This window comes from Triplophysa dalaica, chromosome 3 (genome assembly GCF_015846415.1).
Source record: "Triplophysa dalaica isolate WHDGS20190420 chromosome 3, ASM1584641v1, whole genome shotgun sequence".
Lineage (NCBI taxonomy): Eukaryota > Metazoa > Chordata > Actinopteri > Cypriniformes > Nemacheilidae > Triplophysa > Triplophysa dalaica.
In genome coordinates this window covers 4,466,017-4,489,777 of record NC_079544.1, presented here as the reverse complement: position 1 = coordinate 4,489,777, position 23,761 = coordinate 4,466,017, and the positions used below count along the sequence as shown (strand labels likewise).

Genomic DNA, 23,761 nt, shown 5'->3' with positions numbered 1-23,761 from the left:
TGTTTTGTGAATCACGCGTGAGTAAATGAAGAGCTGAGACACCGCACTTGACGTGCCCGCGCTTGTCAGGTAACTTTTTAAATGCGCGCTCCGACAGAACAGCTGGCAGATCGGACAAGTGTTTGCTTCAGAGCTCAACTCAATATCAGTCGTATTTATAGGACACAGTGAAGGAGAGTCTGAGGAGTTAAAGCGTGTTTCTTAGATGTGGAAAATGAAAAGCAGTTTGATCTTGTTGTGTTCAGTTTGCGTTTGGTTTCCTGTTCAAGCAACATTTCGACGTAAGTTTTGCATTTACTAAAGTTTTCTACTTCATCATTTACTTCATTGTATAAAGATGCAAAAGTAAAAGAAATGCGCCACATTAGCATGAAACAATTAACTCATCATTTTCGGATTCAGCTTATGCATGTATAGGCTAAATGAAAAGCAACATGCGCTTCATTTATCAATATGATTTGAAGTTCAAATTAAAAAGAGTTTAAAACGTTACATTCATTTTGTGAAGTTTATCATCTGGTTACTACCATATAAACTTTAAATAGATAAAATATGCAGTGCGCAGTTATTTTACACTGCAAGTGATAAAGAACTTGCAGATCAGGCCATACAGATCATAGCAGAATGAATATTTGACCTGTAAAAGTATTGAATTTTCCCAAATGTGTCTAATTTAAATTAGTCAAAATCGTTTGGATCATATTTGTTTTTATGGCTCATATCGACACAGAATCTTCTTTGTCACATACAACATCTACCTCATGCTGAAAATAGACAAAAGAAACCCAATAGAAACCATTACAGAAATTCTAATGGTTTCCATTATGAACGGTTTGATTTTTCCATTTCCTTTTTGCTGTTTGTTTTTGGGCATTATTCAATCGTTCCACCAATAGAATCTATCGCATACCAGTACACGCAGTACAAATCCCATTAAAACCATGAAATACACTATAACTTCTTTAATGCTTTCTATTTGTTAGTATTTTTTATTAGGGAAAATATAATCGATTTGATGGTTAGAATGGTATTGGTTTTACATCCTATACTGTAAAAAAACATCCCTGCTGAAAAAACAATAGAAGGTATTAAAGAAGTTATAATTATAATGGTTTTAAAGGGATTTGTATTGGTTTTAATGGGAACTGTTATGGTTCTACTGGTATGTGATGGATTCTATTGGTGGAATGTTAAATCCTATTGGAATAATGCCCAAAACACACTAGAAATATGAATTTTATTATGGTTTTAATGGAAAAGCTAATGGTTCATAATAGTATTTTAATGGAAAGCCTTATACTTTTGTAATGGTTTTTGTTGGGTTTCTATTGATTTTTTCAGCAGGGATAGAAAGCATGACACAAATTCCAATGGTTTACTTTAGAGTACCCTTATGAGACACAAGGTTTTTGCTTTAAAACCATTACAACTTCATTTTTCTAGTGTGTTTTTGGCATTATTCCAGTAGAACTAAACGTCCCACCAATAGATTCCATCACATTCCAGTAGACCCCATTTCAGTTTCCGTTTAAACCAATACAAATGAAACGATGCCCTGCTGAAAAAAACAATAAAAACAATTAAAGAAGTTATAATGGTTATAATGGTTTTAAAGGGATTTGTATTGGTTTTAATGGAAACTGTAATGGTTCTACTGATATGTGATAGATTCTAATGGTGGGATGTTACATCCTATTGGAAAGCCTTATACTTTTGTAATGGTTTTTGTTGGGTTTCTATTGATTTTTTTCACCAGGGATAGAAAGCATGACACAAATTCCAAAGTGTTACTTTAGAGTACCCTTATGAAACACAAGCTTTTTGCTTTAAAACCAATACAACTTAATTTTTCTAGTGTGTTTTGGGCATTATTCCAGTATGAACTAAACGTCCCACCAATAGATTCCGTCACATTCCAGTAGACCCCATTTCAGTTTCCGTTTAAACCAATACAAATCCCTCAAAAACCACTTAAACCATTACCATTTTTTGAATGGTTTCTATGTTTTTCTTCAGGAGGGAAGTAAATGATGCCCTGCTGAAAAAAACAATAAAAACAATTAAAGATGTTATAATGGTTATAATGGTTTTAAAAGGATTTGTATTGGTTTTAATTGAAACTGTAATGGTTCTACTGGTACGTGATGGATTCTACTGGTGGGATGTTACATCCTATTGGAATAATGCCCAAAACACACTACAAAAAGGAATTTTATAATGGTTTAAATTGAAAAGCTAATGGTTCATAATGGTATTTTAGTGGAAAGCATTAGAATTTTTGTACTTGTGTCTGTTGGGTTTCTATAGTTTTTTTTCATCAGGGTGGTAATGTATTTAGCAAATCCTTTTGCAATAATGCCCAAAACACACTACAAAAATAATAATTTTGTAGTGGTTTTAATGGAAAAAGCTCACATTTACATTATAATTGAAACCCCTTTAGAATTTCTGTGAAGGCTTCTATTGGGTTTGTATTGTTTTTTCAGCAGGGTACTGTATATAACAGCAAATCCTGTTACATTGTAATTAAAACGGTGAAATAACTGTCTGACCATAGTACTAAATAAATATATCTCCAATGTAGTAAATGTCAATTACCCATAAAGAAACAAAATATAGATTTTATATAGAGTCATTTGCATAAATTGGCAGATCCTTTAAAGAAACGTACAGTGTATTCAAGCTATACATTTTAGCAGTTTGTGTGTCCCCTAGTATTAAACCCTAACCTTCTACCAAGTGAGCAACAGGAATATTTACGTAATTTTAAAGATATTATCTAATCACCTGAACAAGTATGTAGTATGAATGTTGGAATACAGTCTGTAGGTATTAGCGGTTGTCTAATGATGTGTTGCCATGGAGTTGTTGCTGTAGCCGGTTTGTGTTGCTCACCTGTGCGAGTGTAGAAAGAATGGAATGTCTCTTCTGTACAGAGCGGTGGGGGGGGGGGACTCGTGCTGCTCTGTATCACCTCATTACGTTTGTTATAAATTACATACAAGAGCTAACTTGTCTTACCCACAAAACAACTGTTTCTATTATCTAACATCTATTGGAGTGTGTGCTTGACATATTGTTGACCTGACTGAACATTGACTACAGGTTGTTGTATTGAAACTAATCCTACATGATCCAGTGTGGACACAGCTGTGGCTATTTCCCTTTCCTATTGAAAGTTGTCAATCTCTAGGTCTTTCAGATGCTACTTGATCTTCAGACATTCGCTTGTTGGGGGTTTAAAGAATTTGAGTAATGGTTGATATAGGGTTACTTGTAAGCTAAAGAATGTGTGAATTTACCTTTAGGGTGTGGTGTACAATAATTCACTGCATTGGTGGCAGCTGTTTTTTATTAGATGTGTTGGGAGTCTTGAGATGTTAAAGTCAGTCAGTATGTGTCGGATATCTCTCAAATCACACTGCGTCTGCATTATTATATACAGTACATAAAAGCATCTGTATTATGCATCATAAAAGTAAATATATAATGTTGTCCTGTTACTGTGATGGAGTCACCCGCAATACATTTTTGGCATGTTGTCTTACAGCGTCCGATACGTGTAACTGTTATGGTAAAGCACAGTACTGTAAAGCAGATCATCTGGGACTGCACTGTATAAACTGCCAGGGCGACACAGAAGGGCGACAATGTGAAAACTGCAAAGAAGGTTACTACCACCAGAGGGCAGAAGACGATTGTGCGCCCTGTGACTGCAACACTGTTGGTGAGATACAGTTTACTTACAGTAACACATGATGCCATATGATATAGCTGTAACATATTTACATTTATCCAAAGCGACTTAAATGCATTTTTAGTTTATACATGTCTTTTATCAGTATGTGTGTTCCCTGGGATAATACCCCCAACCTTTGCATTGTTACACACATAACCATAAATGTTCTTCCCTTTAGGTTCTCAAGGACCCGCCTGCAACAATGAGGGCCGGTGTGCGTGTAAACCGGGAATTCACGGTGACAGATGTGACCGCTGTCATGATGGGTCTCCAGTCACCGTTAATGGATGTGAGCCTTTGAGGTAATAAAAAAAGAAACATGCAGAACACTGGTAATATTAAACATTTAAAGTTTGATTCATGTAATGTAATCTTTTGCAGATTGAGCTGTCGGTCACGTTATAACGGTCAACTCACGTATAACAGAGAGGAATGTCTGCCCTGTTTTTGTTACGGACATTCAGACGTGTGCACCTCTGCGCAGGGATACTCCGTTCATAATATCACCTCAACTTTTGAACACGGTGAGGTCGATGGGTGAACATTTCAGTTGATTACATTAAAGTGATATTAATCAAAACATTTGCTAATCACAATCTGTGTTTGTCACAGGACCTGAGGGATGGCGGGCGGCTACTGATAAAGGTGTGACCCCCTCAGAAGTGCGATTCAGGTGGTCTCCCACTCACAAAGATCTCGAGGTCATCTCCAAAGATATCCTTCCGATTTATCTGTTCGCACCAGGTATATTCACTGAAGTTCTTCTACGTTTCAGTTATAAGTAGGATCACTCTATAACGAGGAGAACATTTGGAAAATATAATATGTATAACACTTGTGTAACACAGTTGACAGACAAATAATCCACTCATGACAGTGGTTTAGCTATTTTGACCAATATTTGGGAATAAAGGATAGACCTGCTAGTCTTATATCCGTGACATCAGAATGGCTTTAAGCCATGAAGTGATAAAAACATGATGTATTCCTCATAAAAAATTGTGTATTGTATTTAAAAATAATTAAATACTGTCCACCTTGGTGCCAGTAAAATAACAATTGCTGTTTTGAACTTTAAAGCAACACTATAGAACTTTTGCTCATGGCTCCCCCATGTGGTTGATAAGTGCAATTGTCTGCAAATAATGTCGCAGTATAAGCTTCCCCGTGGGCAGCACAATATATTTAGATTTATTCATTTAGCAAACGCTTTTATCCAAAGCGACATGTGAATTTGTTTATGTAAGCTGATGGGAACGGTGAATGCAGGAACATCATTTGGGAACCATACGCAGTCAGGGGATGGACGGGGCTGTGTGTACCAACCCGTACACAGAACTTACAGATTGTGTGTAATACAGTTAGAAGTTCGGAAGGAAGGAGCTGGGAATCGGCGAACATTCAAACAAACTTTAATAAAACATAAACAAATAATAACTCGGAAGTAAAAGACCGGCAGCTACCTCACAGTCAACTGCCGGCCACAAGAACATAAATACAAACGTAAACATATATATCCGGGCCCGGTCCTCTCTCCTCAGCAGTCCCGTCGCTCGTCCTCTTATGCTCCTGATTACCTCCGTGAGATATGCGGGACCGGTGTGCGCACAGCCGATTCCAACTATCACTCACGCCACCGGCCCCGCCCCACGGCTCTCGTCCCGCCTTCCTCACCACAGTGTCCTTGTTGCCGCTATAAGGCTGCTCAGGTAGCAGCGGCAGTAGAATTCATCCGGTTAAGTGTTGTTTTACCACCGAAACAATTCCAGAGACATTATTTTAAGGACGAAAACGACAAAGTGTAGGTTTAAATATTGATCAATATCTCACACAAACATGAGATATACACACAATTATAGAATGACCAACGTGGGAATGTTTACACATTGCAGTGTTTTAGTTTCACATGATTCACAAGGTGATATTTAGATATGGCATATGGTATTAAGCCGATCATTTAAACACTTGTCTGTGTGTGTTTATTGTAGGAACTTACCTGGGGAATCGGGCACTGAGTTATGGTCAGACACTGATCTTCTCTCTGCGTTTGGACAGAGGCGTCCGTCGTCCCTCCACCTATGATGTTATAGTAGAAGGAGCAGGTCTCAGGGTGTCCGCTTCACTCGGGAACATGAGATCTGTGGTGCCGTGTGGCAAAAAACTCACTTTCACATTCACGTGAGACGTCATTGAAAATCTTCTCTACCTGATACAAAGTGTTGTGTGGGCCCATAATAATCATTTTAATGGATCTTATAGATTGGATGAACAACCCGGCAGCAAATGGACACCGCAACTTTCTTCTCTAGAATTTCAAACACTCTTAAGCAATCTCACAGCCATTAAAATCAGAGGGACATTTGGTGAAAATGGTGAGTTTTCGATGTGTGCTTTAGTATACCATAACCCTTGCATTTAGCGGCAAACGTATTTAAATTAAAAATAATGCTAATAACAATATTTGCTTTCACAACAGGACGTGGTTATCTGGATGATGTCACTCTAGTGTCGGCTAAACTGGGTCCTGGCGCCCCTGCAGTCTGGGTGGAGAAGTGCAGCTGTTCCGCCGCTTATGAGGGACTGTTTTGCGAGCGCTGTGCCACGGGCTACAGAAGGCGTTTCCCCGGTCAAGGCCCTCGAAGCCCCTGTGACCCCTGCTCGTGTCAGGGTGGAACTTGTGATCCAGAAACAGGTATTTTAATTCAACGCTCAAAGTGGGAGTTTTATCAATAAAGCGTCTGTAAACATAAGTGAACATACATTTTTATTTCGTCAACAGGAGGTTGTTACTCGGCCGATGAGATACCAAATCTGCAGATGTGCCCCAAAGGTTATTATATCAACCGACGACAGTCCAATACCTGTCTGAGATGCCCCTGTCCCGAGGGCGAGGCTTGCTTTGTCATTCCAGGAACAGAGGAAGTGATATGTGCCCGGTGTCCTCATGGAACAACAGGTTAGCAAAGAAACACATCGGGTGGATGAGACTTCAAAATGTGTAGAATGGCCTTTTTAATTACGCTCCTGTGCGCACGACAGGTTCTCGTTGTGAAATCTGTGCCGGAGGGTTTTATGGAGATCCTTTGGGAGAGTACGGCCAACCCAGACCGTGCCAACCCTGCCAGTGTTCCAACCGATTGGACGAGACCATTGAAGACAACTGTGACCCGCTGACAGGGGAGTGTCGGAGGTGCCCGAATCATAGCACAGGCCCCAGGTGTGAGAACTGCGTAGAGGGGTACTTCCACCGTTACCCCACAGAGCCATGCCAGGGTACAGACAATACTACAACTAAAAATATCGGATATTATACAGCAAACATCGCCAAATGCTGAATTTACTTATCACATATTTGTTGTTTTCATCTGTTCTTTGTAGCCTGTGACTGCAACCGCAAGGGCTCTGTATCAGATTCCTGCAATGGTAATGGCCAGTGCAAGTGTAGGGATGGTTATGAGGGACTGAAGTGTGAGAAATCAACATGTCCATCCTGCTTCAATCCAGTCAAGAGCCAGGTAAGAAGATGTGGAGAACAAACGATTTGACATTTTTAAAGGATGAAGTTAATAATAAATGTTGAAACTCGATCGGAGAACTAATATAATGTCAAAAGTGTGACGTGTATTAAAGAAGAGAAGAGATGAGAGAATCATGTTTGTTTATTTTCTGGAGAGTGATATCATCCTTTGGAGCTCAGCTGATGTGTGGGAGGTTTTAAATCTGCCGTTTGTCCAGGGACGTGCTACAGACTTAAAGGGACAGTTCACCCAAAATTGAAAATCCTGTCATCATTACTCACCCTCATGTGATTTTATACCTGTATAAATTGTTCTGATGAATACAGAAAAAGATATTTGGAAGAATGTTAGCAATTTTTAGTTTTGGAGTCTTTCTACCATGTTTGTCAAAGGTGCTCCAGAACTTTTCCCCCTTAAATTCTTAAAAATATCTTTGCATTCCACAAAGCAAAAAAATAGACAATATTGATTTCTTCCATGGTATTGGATGATGTACCATAACAAAAATTACTAACATTCTTCTAAATATCTTTCTTTGTGTTTAACCGAACAAAGAATTTTATACAGATTTGAAACAATCTGAGGATGAGTAAAGGAGTAAATTTTTCGTTTTGGGGGAACTGTCCCTTTAATCTCAAGCACACTCTCTCTCCTCCCTGCATAGAGACTATTTACTATATCTCGAGAGAAAAATATCTGGTTAAAAATTTTTGAAAACAAGATTTGTAGCTTTGTGTAAGTCACAGACCCAGTGAAAATGTTTGATGAGCACATCGATGAACACGATGTGTTTGTCTATAGAAATAAAATTGAAACCTATTATGGCCCAATTGACAGCCATTGCAGGAAAAGTAATTGCTTATTTGTTTTGTTCTATTGAACACAAAATTAGATATTTTAAATAATTTAGGAAACCAAACAGTTCTAGGTCACCTTTGACTATAATTATTTTTTTTCCTACTTTGGTAGTCAATGATGTCCCAGAAATGTCAAAACGCTTTATTCCCAAACATCTTTCTTTGTGTTCATCAAAACAAAGAAAAGAATGCACGTCTGGAGCAACTGGGGGAATTTGAGTATTCCTTGAAAAGTCACAAACCTTCATTTTTTATTTCATGGGGTGTTTAAATGTCACTGTTAATGTTTGCCAATGCCCGAAAATAAATGTTGATCATTGTGCGTTTCATTCCAGATATTATCGTATGCACGACAGCTGCAGGATATGGAGAATGTATTTAATACAATTGGAGGTGATAATAATGTTCCAGTCAAAGATGCTGAGATAGATCGAGCCGTCAAGGCCGCAGAGGTGATGCTGCAGTCCCTGCAGACCAGAGCAAATGAACTCACAGGTACAAAAACTCCAGAAATCCTTCACATAAAGCTTCAGTTCTTAAAAGAAATTGACTTGTAGATTCTCTTTTAATCAATTTCATTCGTTTTTAATGCTAAATAGATTCAGAGAAACTGCTTCAGGACAAGCTGGTCAGCATCAGCCGGAATCAGCTGAGAGAGGAGAGAAACATGGATGCTGTGTTGAAGACAGTGAATGGCGTCAGAACCAGAGATCAACAGTACAAGACTGAAGTTTCTGAAATCCAGAAGCTCATAAGTGACATCCGACTAAATCTGCAACAGGCCAAACGTGACGTTCAGCAGATTGTACGGTTTATTTCATTTATTACAAGATTTATTTATTATTATTTAATATTTATAGGCAGTCTAAAGTTTAACAATAGTAGGGTTGATACAAAAAATTTCATTCTGGTTTTCATGCCAATTTTTTTCCTCATGTTTCTATTTCAGGAGTTGCCATCAGGTGATGCGGAGGAGGGCTCTACCACCTTGTCTTATTTGGTTCAGAGAGCTGCTGATCTTGCTGAACAGTAAGTAATGTGTTTTTACTCAAATACAGCGAACAGGGAAACAACACAAGATGAATGATGCAGAAGTACACAGACAGAACACTGCACAAATGACTTTCATACTTAGTATTTTTGTCTTGTTTTCCAATACAAATGGCTAAAAGTTTTTGAATCAAGATGCATTTTCTTGATGAGCAAAATGACCCGTCTTGTTTTTAGGCCAAAAATATGAAATTTCAGTGAATTTGTGCGTTAAACAAGCATATAAATCTGCCAATGGGGTAAGAAAAATAATCTCGAATTATAACCTTTTTCTTAGTCACTTAATTCAAGATTATTTTTCTTACCCCATTGGCAGATTCATGTTTTTTGTCTAAAAACAAGACATGAAAATGCATCTTGATTCAAGAATTTTTAGCCATTTGTACTGAAAAACAGGATAAAAATACTAAGTAAGTTTTTTTTTAAGTGAATTCAATTGTTAATGTAACAAAGGTTTATATGGTGCATACATGTGCATTATATGCATATATATAAATATAATTTATGATACAAGAATTGGTTAAAGATCAACTATGTGTCATACTAAAGTTTTCTCATCCCATCAGGCACCAGGGTGAGGGAGTGACGATAGAGAACATAGCCAGGAATGCTCTGTCAACGTCTGACAAGGCCTTAAACCTCCTACGAACCACCATGGACTCAGAAAATAAAGTCAAAGATGAGCTCAAGGAACTTAAAAAACAGTACGTTGTTCATTCACTTTTATCATTTTCTTTGTAATAAATTTGAAAGGACACATTTTGTAACCTTGGTTTCTACTGATGCTTACTCAGGTATGAAGCAGATGTAACTAAAGTGAGTGACATGGAGAGAAAAGCCATTCAAGTGACTGGAGACGCTGAAAAGGAGAGCAAACTAGCTCAGGGCGCGCTTATACAAATATCTGACGTGGAGAAAGGCCTGCCAAAGCCTCTGAAGGTACTGTAGTACACGCAGAGTAAACATTTATTTATATTACAAATAAACTAATAATAAGGTATGCTTTTGTAAACTGCTGCAAACCATAAGAACACTTTTTTCATCTTCCCTATGGTGAACATATTCATAAAAACAGAAGAAAAATAAGGGGAAAAAAATGAAGAATTGAATTATCAAATTAATACACACAATATAACAACAATGAAAGAAAGTAACCTGTTTGAAAATACTAGAATAGAGATGACACTGTAAAAGACAACTTCAAACTTAAGTTTAACAGGTTCATGAAATGTTTAATCAAATTGGCTTTATGAGTCTATTAAAATAAAATAAAATTGAACTGACTTAAAAATTTAAGTTGTAAAATAGAACTAGATTTTATCAGTCAGTTCAATATAATGCAATTCAGTTCAATTGACTCATTGACTAAAAATGTACGGCTGCTGAAATTGGTGAATGTTTACACTGTGTAGTTACATATACATTTACATATACCTCATAACGATAAAATGAATGTAGATGACCTGCTGCTGATGCTTTCATTTTCATTCCCGAAAGTCTTTTCTCCAATACATGATAGCAAAGCCGGATGCTCTTCCTTAAGGCTGAAGGTGCGCTTTTGTCTGGGATGTAAAGCATGTATTTTACCAGCTTGTCGTAAACGCACCGCTTTAATTCAGACATAAAACCTGCGTTGCGCTCACCAATAGTCGAACTTTATCTGCCAGAAACTGTCTGACAGTATGTTTTATCGATTTTCAGCTGGAAAAAAATAGTTCTGAAAGTCATCCCAACTATATACAGTATATCTCTGTATCATCATGGTCTGAACCCCGCTATTCTCCTGAATTAAAAAAGATTTTTAAAATGTTATTTTTATAGTTATCGTAATAGTTATCGCTATAATGTGAACAGCCCTTTAACCTTGCATTTACATTAGCCTACACATTTCACTTGAATTTATTTGAACTAATTTCTATCTAAGGTGTACTTGTTATGTAATAAAGCATGTTATTCTTAGTAATCTTAATCATCTTTTGTTGATGTCATAATTTTTTATTTATATATATTTAAATATCTTTTATTATTATCAATGATTAATTATTAGCGTGAATATCAATATTCTAAAATTCATGATTTTTGGAGGGTATTCAACTAACGATAGTTATAAAATGTGTTGATAAAATGTTATAGTTACGAGAAAAATATGTCAAACTTTTGTACTGCGGGAGAACTTTGAACAAGACCAATCTAGAAGTTGTTACCAACAGTCGTAAATCTTGGGTTTTCACAGAATGAGATTGCTGGTGTGATTGGTCGCTATGATGGGCTGAAGGTAGCCGTGGAGGGGAGTATAAAACAATACCAGGACTTACAGAAGAATATGCTCGCTGGACAGAAAGAGGCAGCTGATCTACTCGATAATGCCAAGACTTTACAAAAGGTAATAAAAAAGATTCTTTGGTAAACTTTCCTGATACACTGTTTGATGAAAAAAGACCTGACAGGAGGCTATTTAGGACTTGTTACCAGCAGGAAACATAACCCATTTCTGTGCTTGATTTAAGGTTCAAGATGAGCTTTTGGCAAGGGCAAATGAAGCTGATGCCATTAAAAATAAATCTTTGGAAATCTTTACAAACAACAAGGACAGTCTTGATAATACACTGGAGAAGCTCAAAGGTGAGGAGAAAACATACATATTTATAAATTCAATATATTTAGTTTAGTGAACTTCCTTTTAGATCCAAGATGTCTGTGTCATTCCAGATGACACTGTGAAGTTTTGTGATGCATTTGAAGTGGATTTAAGATAAATTCTGTCATTCTGTTTGTGGGAGTAAAACCCACTAAAATTCATTGTGCAGTGTGCTACGCATAGCAATGCTTTTCTTAGAAGGCAAGGTCATGAAAACAAATGTGTTTTTGAGCTGATCCATCTTGTTTTATAGGATTTGATGACCAGATCAATAACAATAAGAACCTGGCAGATGAAGCCATCAAAAAACTGCCTGGCATTGAAGCCACCATTCAAAAAGCAACCGCTGATAACACCAAGACTCAGGACATTCTGGATGCCATGGCCGTTCCCTACAAAGAAGCTCAAGATATGATTGACGCTCTTAAAAGCAATGCAGCCCAACTTGAGGTAGGCCTATGAAGCTCTGTGACCTTGATATTTGTGCCGATGCTGTACAAAGCAGGTATTCTTTATTATTTTAACTTAAACATCTCACTGGTAGACTGCGACATCATCTGTCATCAGCTTAAATGAAGCAGAACAGAATTATTGAAGGTCTCTTTGAATTGTATAGAAAGTTTTCAAATGTGCTCTTGTGGTGCATGTCCACAGGGATTATCCGGCTCTCTTCCACCCGCTGCTGATATTCTGAACACTGCCAATAAACTGAAGGGGGACTTGGATGGACTGAACATAGCGACATCTTTAACTAAAGACAGACTGAATAAAGAGAAGAGCGATGTGAAGACACAAATAAATCAAGCTAAGGAAGTAAGAATGCCTGCCTACATTAAACTCTCATTCATTTGTTCATTCATTTGCTCATTCATTTGTTAATTTATTCATTCGTTCATTTATTTATTAATTCATTCATCAGGCTGTCATAGATGCCACTGGGGCACTTGATCACGCAAAGAATGCAAGGAATGGTGTTAGTGATACTTTAAAGACAATCAATGATATCATGGGATCGCTGGGTGAGTTTGTTATAATTTAATATTACAACAAAAATATATAGTTGTGCGTAAAATTGATAATTAAAGAGATATTTCTGCCTAATCTAAAAATTATATGCTGGTGAATCATAGTGTCACATTTATTCAAATTATCAAATTTTACTAAAAATATTTATAAATGTTTATGTTTATTTTATGCAATTATTATCGGCTTATTTAATAAATGTTTAATTTTATTTCATAAAAGTCTATTTATTTATTTACAATATGCAGCCATGGAAAACATTAGGAGACCTTTCCAAATTGTAATTTGATCAGCATTTTTAGGGTTGTCACATAAAAAAAATGTATAGAAAGAATATATATATTTTATTTTTCTGAATACATGTACAAATATTAATATTAAATCGAATATGAACTTGTTTTCTTTGCCGTATTTGGAGTCTGACAAAATGCAGAGCATCTTTTCTGTTATTTTGATGTGTCTCTCCGGTTTTCATTTTCTGCAAATAGAACAACATATTGTTAGTAGTTCACAAAATAAAACTAAGTTAATAATATTACCTAAACACAAATCAGAAAAACTGATGTGAAAACTTAAACGGGCCCTTAAAATTTTCTCTAAATAAAGTAAGTTCAGGGTAATATTATATTACTCCAATTCTCCAATGAACAAAAATATGAATATTATCACAAAAATCTTATTAGAACTAAATCTGCTTGCTTCTTTCAATATAAACGGATGTTGTATTAACGCTGGATCAATCTGGGTTATGGCAGTCAAATTAATTTTAAGATATACATCCCAAAACAAAATCAAACTGAGGAACTAAAATAATATATGTATCTAAATAGATTTCACATGCAAATCCCAGACTGCAGTGATGAAGAGGGATTGATCCGTGATGACTTTAATCTCTTGATGCAGGATCTCCTGGTGTAGTTGATGAGACTCGAGTGACTGAGCTGGAGAGCGCCGTGGCTGAATACCGCAGTCGTGTGGAGAAGGAACTGAGGCCCAGACTCAGAGAGCTGGAGGAGAAAGAAGCCCAGCAGAGAGCCTCCATGACAGGCATGATCAATGACATTGACGTTATCCTCACCGACATTGCCAACTTGGAGCACATCCGCAGAAGCATTCCTGACGGCTGTTATAATTTACCACCTCTTGAAAGGCCTTAAAGATTTTGAACTACTGCATGGGCCACAATGTTACGATAACACTGTACTTGAATAGTATGGAGTATTTTTTGCCATTACAGTTTTTGTATTGATAATTGAGAGGTTTTTATTAGTATTTATTGCTTTACATCTTATGAGTGTTTTTTGATTCAAACGTAATTACTGTGAAGTTTGGAATGATGTAGATTAATATTTGTTACTTGTTCGCCAAAGATAAATTAAAGCTGCAATCTGTAACTTTTCTCTCTGTCGCCATCTTTGTTTGTAGATTAACACTGCAGGTTACTGTACAAACTTTGTACATAAAAAAATCTAATTATGAGTTATTATTATAAGCTTGTGAATCTGAGTAAATTAAGAAGACCTTTTTAAATATTGTTTATAACTAAATAGCAAAATATTGACTGTTGAAAGTTACAGATTGCAGCATTAACACAATATTACATTAGTATTTGGCTGTTTAAGAAGTTAAAATGTAACATCCATTTACTTTGGAAATCTATTGTTAAATAATGTTTTAAAAGTCAAAGAAATGCACGACTAACAATTTCGATTCATTGTTGTTTTGTTTTATTAAATTCAGTTCATAAGTTGTTGTCATGGCAGCATATTACTCAGTGTGTTTTGTAGCAACTATTAAGTAAAAATATAGTCATATATTAATATATCACATTATGCATACACACATGCTTATACACTATAGACGAATACTTAGAAAATAACTATTATTTAAAGACCTAAAATTGAGCATCTTCAAAACTGAAACCTACCATCTTAATACACGATGCTTTCTATGTATAGATGTCAAAATAGTATGATTTTCTATTTAAAAACAAGAGAGCAATACAAATACAAGAGAAAACAGAAAAATTATTATTATTATTTGATGCTATAATTCGGAATGGAGACATGAAGATCGCAAGAAAACAGTGGTAAGTGTGAAGTTGCAGAATGAAATCATGAAAAATGCTTCATTATTAGTGGAACATTTCCCAGAATAATCTTCTAATGAATTTACTTTAAAGTTAATAGTTAGCGGTGCAAAATGTTCAAGCGATTCCTAATACATCAGTTGCTATGGTGACACTGACTGCTCAGTGAAATGAAATAACTCATTAATTTGAAATTAATTCGAAAAACAGTGTGTGTTTAACAATTGTCTTTACTTGTTAAAGAAGTATGATCCATTGGACAAATAAAGTTAGGTTATTCTTCATGTATTTATTACATTCAGTTTTCCATTTCCTATGCCAGTATACACAACCAAGAGCAAATGGTAATATTTTATATTACATTTTATAGCTTTATATTAATCTCAGAGTGTCAATGAATAAGACTGTTAAAATGATCAGAATGTCTATGGGATGCTTTCTGAATCCCTTTTGTTCTTGTAGAATAAAATAACAGCACAATAATGTGAAACAAAACTACACTTTCCTTCCTTTGTAAAGGTTTGAATACTGATCTCCTTTTCAATCTGTAATCTTATTTCCAGATTAAACGTTCCAACATTTCTCACCGCACTGCTGTATTGCGCATTCAAAAAGTTTGTAAAGGAATTCTCCGAAGTGAAAATATTAGTGTCAGCAAAGGAACTACGTTTGTTTTGTAAGCCCCCAGAAACACATCAAAAGAAAACCAATGCAAGAATGCTTTTTTAATCGTTTGTGTAGAGGCAGTGACTGGCTTTCCTAAAAAAACCATGTCCGTCAATTTTGCGTGTGTCAAGAAACAAGGGTCTGTGAGAACAAGTGCACCGAAGCAAAGTAAATGAAATTGCATTCTTTAATGTGCAACCAAATACTCCACGTAAACATGAATGCACATTGAAGACAAAACAGGCATACGATTCACGAAAAGACAGCAACGTAATCTTTCTCTGTACATCCAGTAGATTCGTGAGTATAAAATGCATCAAGAGATGAGTCCAAGCAAAGGTTTTTTGCAAACACAGACTACGGTCTATGTGGTCAATTTAAACATGCATGCGCTGAAACAAAACCCATGCAAGAACAAGAACGGAGAGTCTCAAATCAACAGCAATGTCCAACATTCAAGCAGGCAACGGTTCATCTAACACGGGTTTCTCTTTCCTCCTCTTCCTCCTATATGGCACCCTGACCCCACGTGACCCAGTCCCTTGAAACTGATTGGTTGAGCAGGTCTTAATAAACAGATCCCTCAGGCACAGTGCAGTACATCCGTTGAAACACAAGTTAGAAGGGACTAATGCTCCTCTACATGGGTAAGCAGTGGTAGCACAGGAGGAATATACTCTACATTACACACAGAGAGACAGACGGGAATGGCTGATGGGAAGGAGCGGACTGCCTCGCTCTATCCAGAAGCATTGATGTACAGCTGACTCTGCAGAATGTAATCGATGACGGGCTGGCTCAGATAATCCACCACGTGACCATCACCGTGCTGAAGAGCCAGTCTGAGGAAGAGCCAAGCACACTGTTATGATATGAAAGAAACGGATGAGGAATATTACACAGAGGAACACTCACCTGCTTTTAGTTGAACTGACAATTGACATGGGGTGGTCGATCTCATCCTTTACCACAGTAATATTGTCCTGTGAAAAACACAATGCAGCATGTTCTGAACAAAATGAATGATTCTTTTATTAACTGTAAATCAATTTGTGGACAATGTGATCATAAGTCAGTAATAAGGAGAGCATGACATTTGAGTTTTTACTGTACCTTATGCTTTCTGAGCACAGACGAATGGTTCATTATCCTCTCTGTGTCGACTCCATCCCGAGGAACCACCACGATGCCGAAATCTCCAACAATCACCTCCATCTGAATGAATATTTTAATTTCATTCAAGAGTTTTGATTATCTGATAGTACATTCATTTATAATTCAAACAATTTTTGACACAATTTTTTATGCGCTTTCATGCTTATATTGTGCACAATACATCAGTCCAAAAAAAAAAGATTTGCCCCTCAAACTATTTTCTTTTTTTCAAATTTTTCAACATCTCCTCTCCAATCACCTGTCATATACTTATGATCAAATCCATTGCAAATTTTAATAATACATTTTCGATTGTGAAGTTAAGTCATTTAGAAATAGATCATATTATAAAAGTAGTTGTAAAACAGTGTTTCGTGTTGACTTAAAGGTACAGTTTGCCTCAAAAATGAAAGTTCTGTCATCATTTACTCACCCTTGAGTTATAAACTGGTTAAATTTCTCTGTTCTGATGAACAGAAAGAAGGATGGAAGAATGCTTGTAACCAAACAGTGCTTGGTCACCATTGACTACAATGGCAGGAAAAATGACAATCGTGCCCCAGAACTGTTTGGTGTCCTACATTCCAAAATATCTTCTTTAATGTTCACCTGAAGAGAGAAATTTACAAATACAATTTTCCTACCATGGTAGACAATGTCGGCCAAGAACTGTTTGGTTACAAACATTCTTCCAAGTTCCAAATATCTTGCTCTATGTTAATCAGAACAAAGACATTTATACAGATAAGGAACAACTCGAGGGTAAGTAAATGAAGACAGAATTTTCATTTTTGGGAGAACTGTTTCTTTAAATGCCTGGAATGAAACACAACTAGAAACATAACTAGAATTCAACACATTCCAGCTAATTCCAACACATATCGTCTATCATATGTAAGGGATAATCCACGGCTAGCCGTACATTAAAATATTTTAATGAGGTTCTTGGAGGCCAAGAACCAACCGATGCAAAGCGCATTCAAATCCTTTAATGCAAGGCTAGCCATGGATTATCCCGTTTATATCATGGTCATATGCCAACACATAAAAAGAAATCAGTAAAAAAAAGAATTTTCTGTAAACTGGAAGAACTGAAATATACCGTAAAATATATATTTTTCAGTAAAATTATAGGATACAAGGATATATATTAAATATTTTCCCCCATTTTTCTTGCAAATGTTTTGTCTTATTCTGTAATTTCATAGTTTTTGACCGTATTTCAAAAATAAACTGTAAAATAACAGGTTTTCCCTGTAAAATGACACTTTCCCTTTTTCTGTCATTTTATGTTTTTTGACAGTATTTCATAACATACATAAAAAAAATCATTTTACATGGAAAATCTGTAAAAGAAATGAAAGAAAAACTGTAAAATTACAGTTTTTTTACAGTGAAGTTAAAGCTGCTATTGATGTTTACAGTAAACTTTTTGATCAAACTTGTCAAAATTACAGTTATTTTTCAATCAGTTAATTTCAAATGTTGAACAAACTGACTAGAACTACCCGTGCATTAAACGTTATTAACGCACACCTTCCCGCCAATCAGAATCTAGTATTCAAACAGACCATGTTATAAGTTGTATTAGCGATTGGAGAATGAAATATATCTTACATCACTTTCATTCCACAAGCCAGGGATGCTGAAAGACTCCAGCAGATCACTGCCACACAGGAGCAGGATACGCAACTCTACACAAACCACAATCAAAGTTACACAAAACACCATCACGAAACACAGAAATGAGATGTTGTGGGGGTAAACACAACAACCGTGATACAAATGACATTGAATATGGGACGACACAGCATACAGCTATCTTTTAAATACATTCTTGACACTAAATGAGCACAAACATCATTGAAGTCTATAGTGAATAATTTGCATCTTCTTGACTCCCTGACAACTGTCAGTCTTTTGCATTTGATGTTATTTTTCTATTACTAAGGAGGAATGTGCTGTGTTTTTTCTGTCTCCACAGGCAAACAAGTCTTTCTGATTATTACTCAAAGTGACAACCAAGGACTGATTTGAAAACCAAAAACCAAGGCAAGAAAATCAAATCTTCTCACCGATTTCCTCGTAGCGCATTGCGGTTCCAAGGTTGGCATTTTCATCTGTTCGAGAAAGAAAGAGACTTCGGAGGTCACACAAATGATTGATTCATCGGAAATCACTATAGTCGTGTTAAATCGATGCACATCCTGTGAGATGCGTGTGAATATTTTGAAACAAGTATACAGAATTTTCATGGTTAACTATTAAAGTACTACATTTGACTTGTACGTATGAATATGCAAGTGTAAATCCAAAACTTACCGACAAAGGTAAAACGCTCCATGTGTGGACGAACACAGCAAATTTTCCCGAAACTCTCGCTCATCTTTCCCCACAGCTTAACTGCATGAAACATCCGTTTTTAAAGGTCTTCTCTCCAAAACAGGAGTTAAATATATATAACATACAAACATTAAAAGCTCGCTCACTAGCCACAGACTTGTTCGCAGTGTTTTGGTAAATGGGAGAATTCCCATTTTCTGGCTGACCAATCACAGGAGTCGTGGAGGGCGTGTTCACATTGGACAGAATGCATCCTGTCACTCTCTGCGGAGGAGTTTATTACATTTATAGTTAACAGTTTATCGAATTGAGCACAGTATCCTTCATATACTTGACTACTAACCTTCATTAGGTCTCGGTGATGCTCCAGAACACTACAGGTGGTCTGCCAGGTGTTCTGATAGCACTCCCAGGGATCCACTCTACAAAACAACAATAATCCATCAGAAATGTTATTTACATTTAGTCATTTAGCAGTCATTTATCCATCACAACTATTACCCAAGGATGCTGAACTATGCTTTTCTTACTTTTTTTATAAAGCATTTTTATGAAGCTGTTTACATGTTAATATTCTGAATGATTGACAGTTACCTGATCCAATCAGAAGACTGAACTGCCATCTGACACATGGTCAGACGATGTCTGCTAGAGACAAGGCCCTAGAAAACCATAAGGAACCAAAACAAGAAAATCACTCTACCGATACATTTATTTCCGAACTGTAAATGACATTCACTTTTTTAATCTAAGACAACTCGGGGGAAGTAAATATAAACATATAGTATTAAAAAGGATGGGAAAATTGATCAGCACAAAGTAATTTTTGGGTTAAGTATCCATTTAAATTGGAATAATTGAATCCTGTTTATATATATTTTGCTTCTTTGAAAACAAGGGCGAACATTTAAGTAATTATTGCGCTTGTTGTGAAATTATTAAAGTTGGTTTATAAACCACGTCGGATGGCGTACTGTAAACAATGCTGGTCCAGAAGAACTTCGCGTTTCAGTTTTTTTTAACAATACGCAAATTAAAAAGATACAGAACAGTTTTGAAGGAAATGAAATGTAGATTTATAACCGAATCAAAATATAATCAATATCGAAATTATTCAAGATTTAATTGTCTGAAAGATTTAAAAAGAAAGTAAATAAAACTGAAATACTGGACTAGTCTTTGCATCTTGAGAAGCGCTATGTGATTCAGGCGCTCAGATGTTTATTCAGAGCTTAACAGAAAAAAACCATAGCTCTAAACTCTTTAAATGAAAATATGTAATCTCATCGCTAATTCGGTTAAATAGTGTTCATAAACTTTAACACAAATAGGTTCTCTTACCGGTTTGCCATAGGAGTCATGTACAGGTGAGATTATACCTCCAATCACAATGAAGCGTCCGGTCTTGTGTAGATACTCTCTGGCTTTTTCTGCGAACCAGAAATGGATAAGTTATAAAGGTTGCTTGCATTCAGAACATGATACGTGATCGAATTAATGAAAGTAAAACTCATTTGCTGCAGAAGTAAAAACAAAACGGCCGCACGATCTTGTTTTGGCGTATCTGTTTATGCTCACTGATAACTGAGATCTGATTTCTCTGTGACTCCCATAATGCATCTGCTTTAACTTTGTAATACAATCTCAAACTCCCATCAAAATAAAAAAATCGGTAGCAGGAACAAGGTCTCCTTGTGGAAAATGAGAAAGACAAGAAGAAAGATGAATGACTCTGAATAACTCCTCGACTGCAAAGGAACTTCAAAGAAAAGAAAAATGTAACGTAGAGCTTTTTCTAAAAGAGCACTGACACATTCATTAATGAATTGAATGCTAGCATCTAAATATATTTTATTCATTAAGTATTGCTTTTATTATTATAGGTTAGTGACATAAACCGCCCAGTATAGTTTGGAACCGCTGCTCACAGACAGAAGCACCGCTGAAAATGAGACACAAGCCCGTTTTATTTTGTTCCTCAATATATGCAGAGTATCAGTAAGAGAGGAAGGTTTAGAAATTAGGTCATGGACACATTGAAGCTGTGAGCTTCAGGGGGAAAACAGCAGAAGTGTATTGATCTTACTGTGGTGGCACTCCTAATGTAGCTTCGGCTCGTGTAATAATAGCTGATTGGATTAAGAAAATTACAGAGCTCCTAAAGGTTCTTTCCATTATGTTTATTGGCACATTGAATGGTGAAGAGAGACCACCAGTGGATAAAATCTCTGTCCCTCTTTCTTAACAACTCACCCGCCCACACTCTTAAACAAGTTCACAGCTGAGCTTCAAGTTTATATTTGATTATGAAATTCTATATTTAAAAATACATTTTCAATAATTTAATCGCTACTATTAATTTGATTTTTCTATATTTAATTTGCCTAAACTGTTTGATGCTTTCCTACGATTGTTCTTTATTCAAAGTGCCGCATGCAAATGTTGCAGAACGTTGAAAGGGATGTTGTGCCCCAAATTAAATTTCTGTCATCATTTATTCACCCTCATGTCATTCAAAACCTGCACATTACACATTGCTCATGAAGGATTTGTGTCCGTACAATAGAGGTCAATGGGGGGCAAATGTTGTGTGGTTACCAACATTCTTCAAAAAAGCTTATTTTGTGTTCAGCATAAGAAAGAATGACATGAGGGGGAATAATTGATGACAGAATTTGTATTATCGGGAGAACTATCCCTTTAGGCCCTTGTTTTAATTCAAAGTTAGCCAGCATTTCTCTAGACAGGTGACAGTATATCAAGTTTTTATTGAGGGCATTTGACACACCAAGCTGACATTTTATTCATTCTAAGTTCTCAAATGTTACAATTATTATCTGATCATGTCTGAGCTACAGCATTGATGCTAACTTACATTGATCCATCTGATCCTTGTTATGCACAACACTTACCCCTCGATTTTAAATCACAGTTAGATTTTTACTGCTGCGCCGTTACATATAGGCCTATCCTTACTTTTGTATTATTTTTCTTGTGAGTAAATAAGAAAACTACCTGTTTGAAACAAAACTGCAGGGTTTTATCACAATTTTAGTATATTAAACTACATTAATAAGTTACATCTTTTAAATGCATAAGGTCATTAATAAAGCTCATTTCATTTCCTGAAAATCCCCTATGACGCATAAAACTATAAATAGGGCAATATTCGTTTAGTGATAATATGTTCATATGTTAAACCTGTGTCTGGCTAGAATATACTAGCGTTCGAGTATGTTCCTAATGAATAAAGGTTAGTTAGATGTATGCTTTCATAGACAACATTGAGATGTTCTTTACTAAAGCCTTAACCTCGATGTGTTCGGATCTTTACAGTCACTGAGGCCGTCGCCCATTTCAGCACCACGCACGCCGCGGACAGCGCTCAACAACAACACTTCATTTTAGACTTCACATCAAAATCATCACAATGTCTGAAACCACGATGACCATAAACACATTAACATACAACATAGAGTTTAATTTAACAATTCCATAAGGGACGAGCGTCCGATCCAAAACAGGCAGCACACTTACCGAACATATGAATGTGTCCCTTCGTGATGGGGTTGAAACTTCCGCATGACAGCAAGATGACATGCGTTTTAGTGTTCTCCGTCATTGTTGCTGTGATGGACTGTGCGTTTGTACATATGTCTTGAATGTTAAGGCCTTTTGTTGTGTTGTGGGAGCGCAGCAGAAGGCGAGGTTCATTAGGCTGCGGCAGAGCGAGCGTCACTGTGAGCTGCTCACGCGCACTTAAAGGAACATGCGCACGCCGGGAGATACCGGGACCGTGGTGACTTCAGTCTGCCTTCTACATTAACATTGTTAGTGAGCTTCTAATCGTAATAAGGTTTTGCTTTATAAATCTCATTGAAATGTTTGGTAAGAATGTTAAAGGGATAGTTCTGAACACATAAGAAAGTGAAAAAAGTAACCAAACAACGTTGATCCATTTTTTTGGGGGGTGGGGGGGGGGTTAAAATATCTCTTTAAATGAGGAAATATTGTGAATTCCTAAAATATTGTCTTTAGGCTTTTCTATCGCAGTTATGTGAAAATATTTAAAAGACATAGTTATGTGGTTGTAATATTTTTTTAAGAAGTTGAACATTTTGCTGGATAAGGCCTCTAATTTTGAGATGCTTTGCTTGGGTAAATCACTTCTGATGCTGGATTATTTGCTTATATATTATGATTACTTTGAGGAAATGTAATGTGAATGGGACTAATCTCAGTAGATTGCAAATCTAGACGCAGATTCATAAAACACCTGTCTGTGGCTTTGATGGACATTTTGAAGAATAAAAAACAAAATGTGCTTTGTCCATTTGGTCTCTTTTATAAGAATGCATTTCACATTTTAGTCACATATTTGGCATTGCATGAGCGATATGTTAACACCGGCCTTGGTGACAGGCATTTGATTTTTAAACAGCAGAGTGACTCATCAAGAGCAAAACAAGCTTCTGAAGCCCTCGACTATTATTCACTTCTAATGTGGAAACAGATCGTTATATAATTACGAAGTTGCACAGTTTTATGTTTATTGGTTGGTGGTAAGTAACAGTTCAAAAAATTAGGGATTTCTTGATAATAAATGCACAATAAACACTTCACATAAATTGTCAAGTTTGAAAAAATGAATTGATACATGGTCCATGTCTCACAACGTTATTC

General features: G+C 36.3%; 2 protein-coding genes across 2 annotated transcripts; one reads left to right on the top strand and one right to left on the bottom strand.

Moving 5' to 3' along the window:
* The first annotated feature begins 90 nt into the window (after window positions 1-90).
* Window positions 91-15,613, top strand: lamc2 (laminin, gamma 2). Its single transcript, XM_056744259.1, has 22 exons — window positions 91-281; window positions 3,551-3,727; window positions 3,918-4,041; window positions 4,121-4,263; window positions 4,352-4,483; window positions 5,728-5,917; window positions 5,999-6,111; window positions 6,216-6,431; window positions 6,519-6,695; window positions 6,779-7,012; window positions 7,118-7,254; window positions 8,450-8,609; window positions 8,714-8,919; window positions 9,064-9,143; window positions 9,731-9,868; window positions 9,959-10,103; window positions 11,398-11,547; window positions 11,672-11,786; window positions 12,056-12,252; window positions 12,457-12,615; window positions 12,722-12,821; window positions 13,729-15,613. Exons 1-22 carry the CDS (start codon window positions 206-208, stop codon window positions 13,980-13,982), a joined length of 3,423 nt encoding a protein of 1,140 aa, XP_056600237.1. The 5' UTR covers window positions 91-205; the 3' UTR covers window positions 13,983-15,613.
* A 136-nt stretch (window positions 15,614-15,749) lies between these two features.
* Window positions 15,750-22,820, bottom strand: nmnat2 (nicotinamide nucleotide adenylyltransferase 2). The gene is made up of 11 exons (XM_056744260.1): window positions 22,616-22,820; window positions 20,420-20,508; window positions 19,673-19,740; window positions 19,422-19,500; window positions 19,225-19,342; window positions 19,058-19,138; window positions 18,811-18,855; window positions 18,353-18,429; window positions 16,694-16,795; window positions 16,496-16,563; window positions 15,750-16,422 (listed from the first exon to the last, which is right to left on the bottom strand). The coding sequence occupies exons 1-11, from the start codon at window positions 22,698-22,700 to the stop codon at window positions 16,320-16,322; spliced, it is 915 nt and encodes a 304-aa protein (XP_056600238.1). The 5' UTR covers window positions 22,701-22,820; the 3' UTR covers window positions 15,750-16,319.
* Window positions 22,821-23,761: the final 941 nt, after the last annotated feature.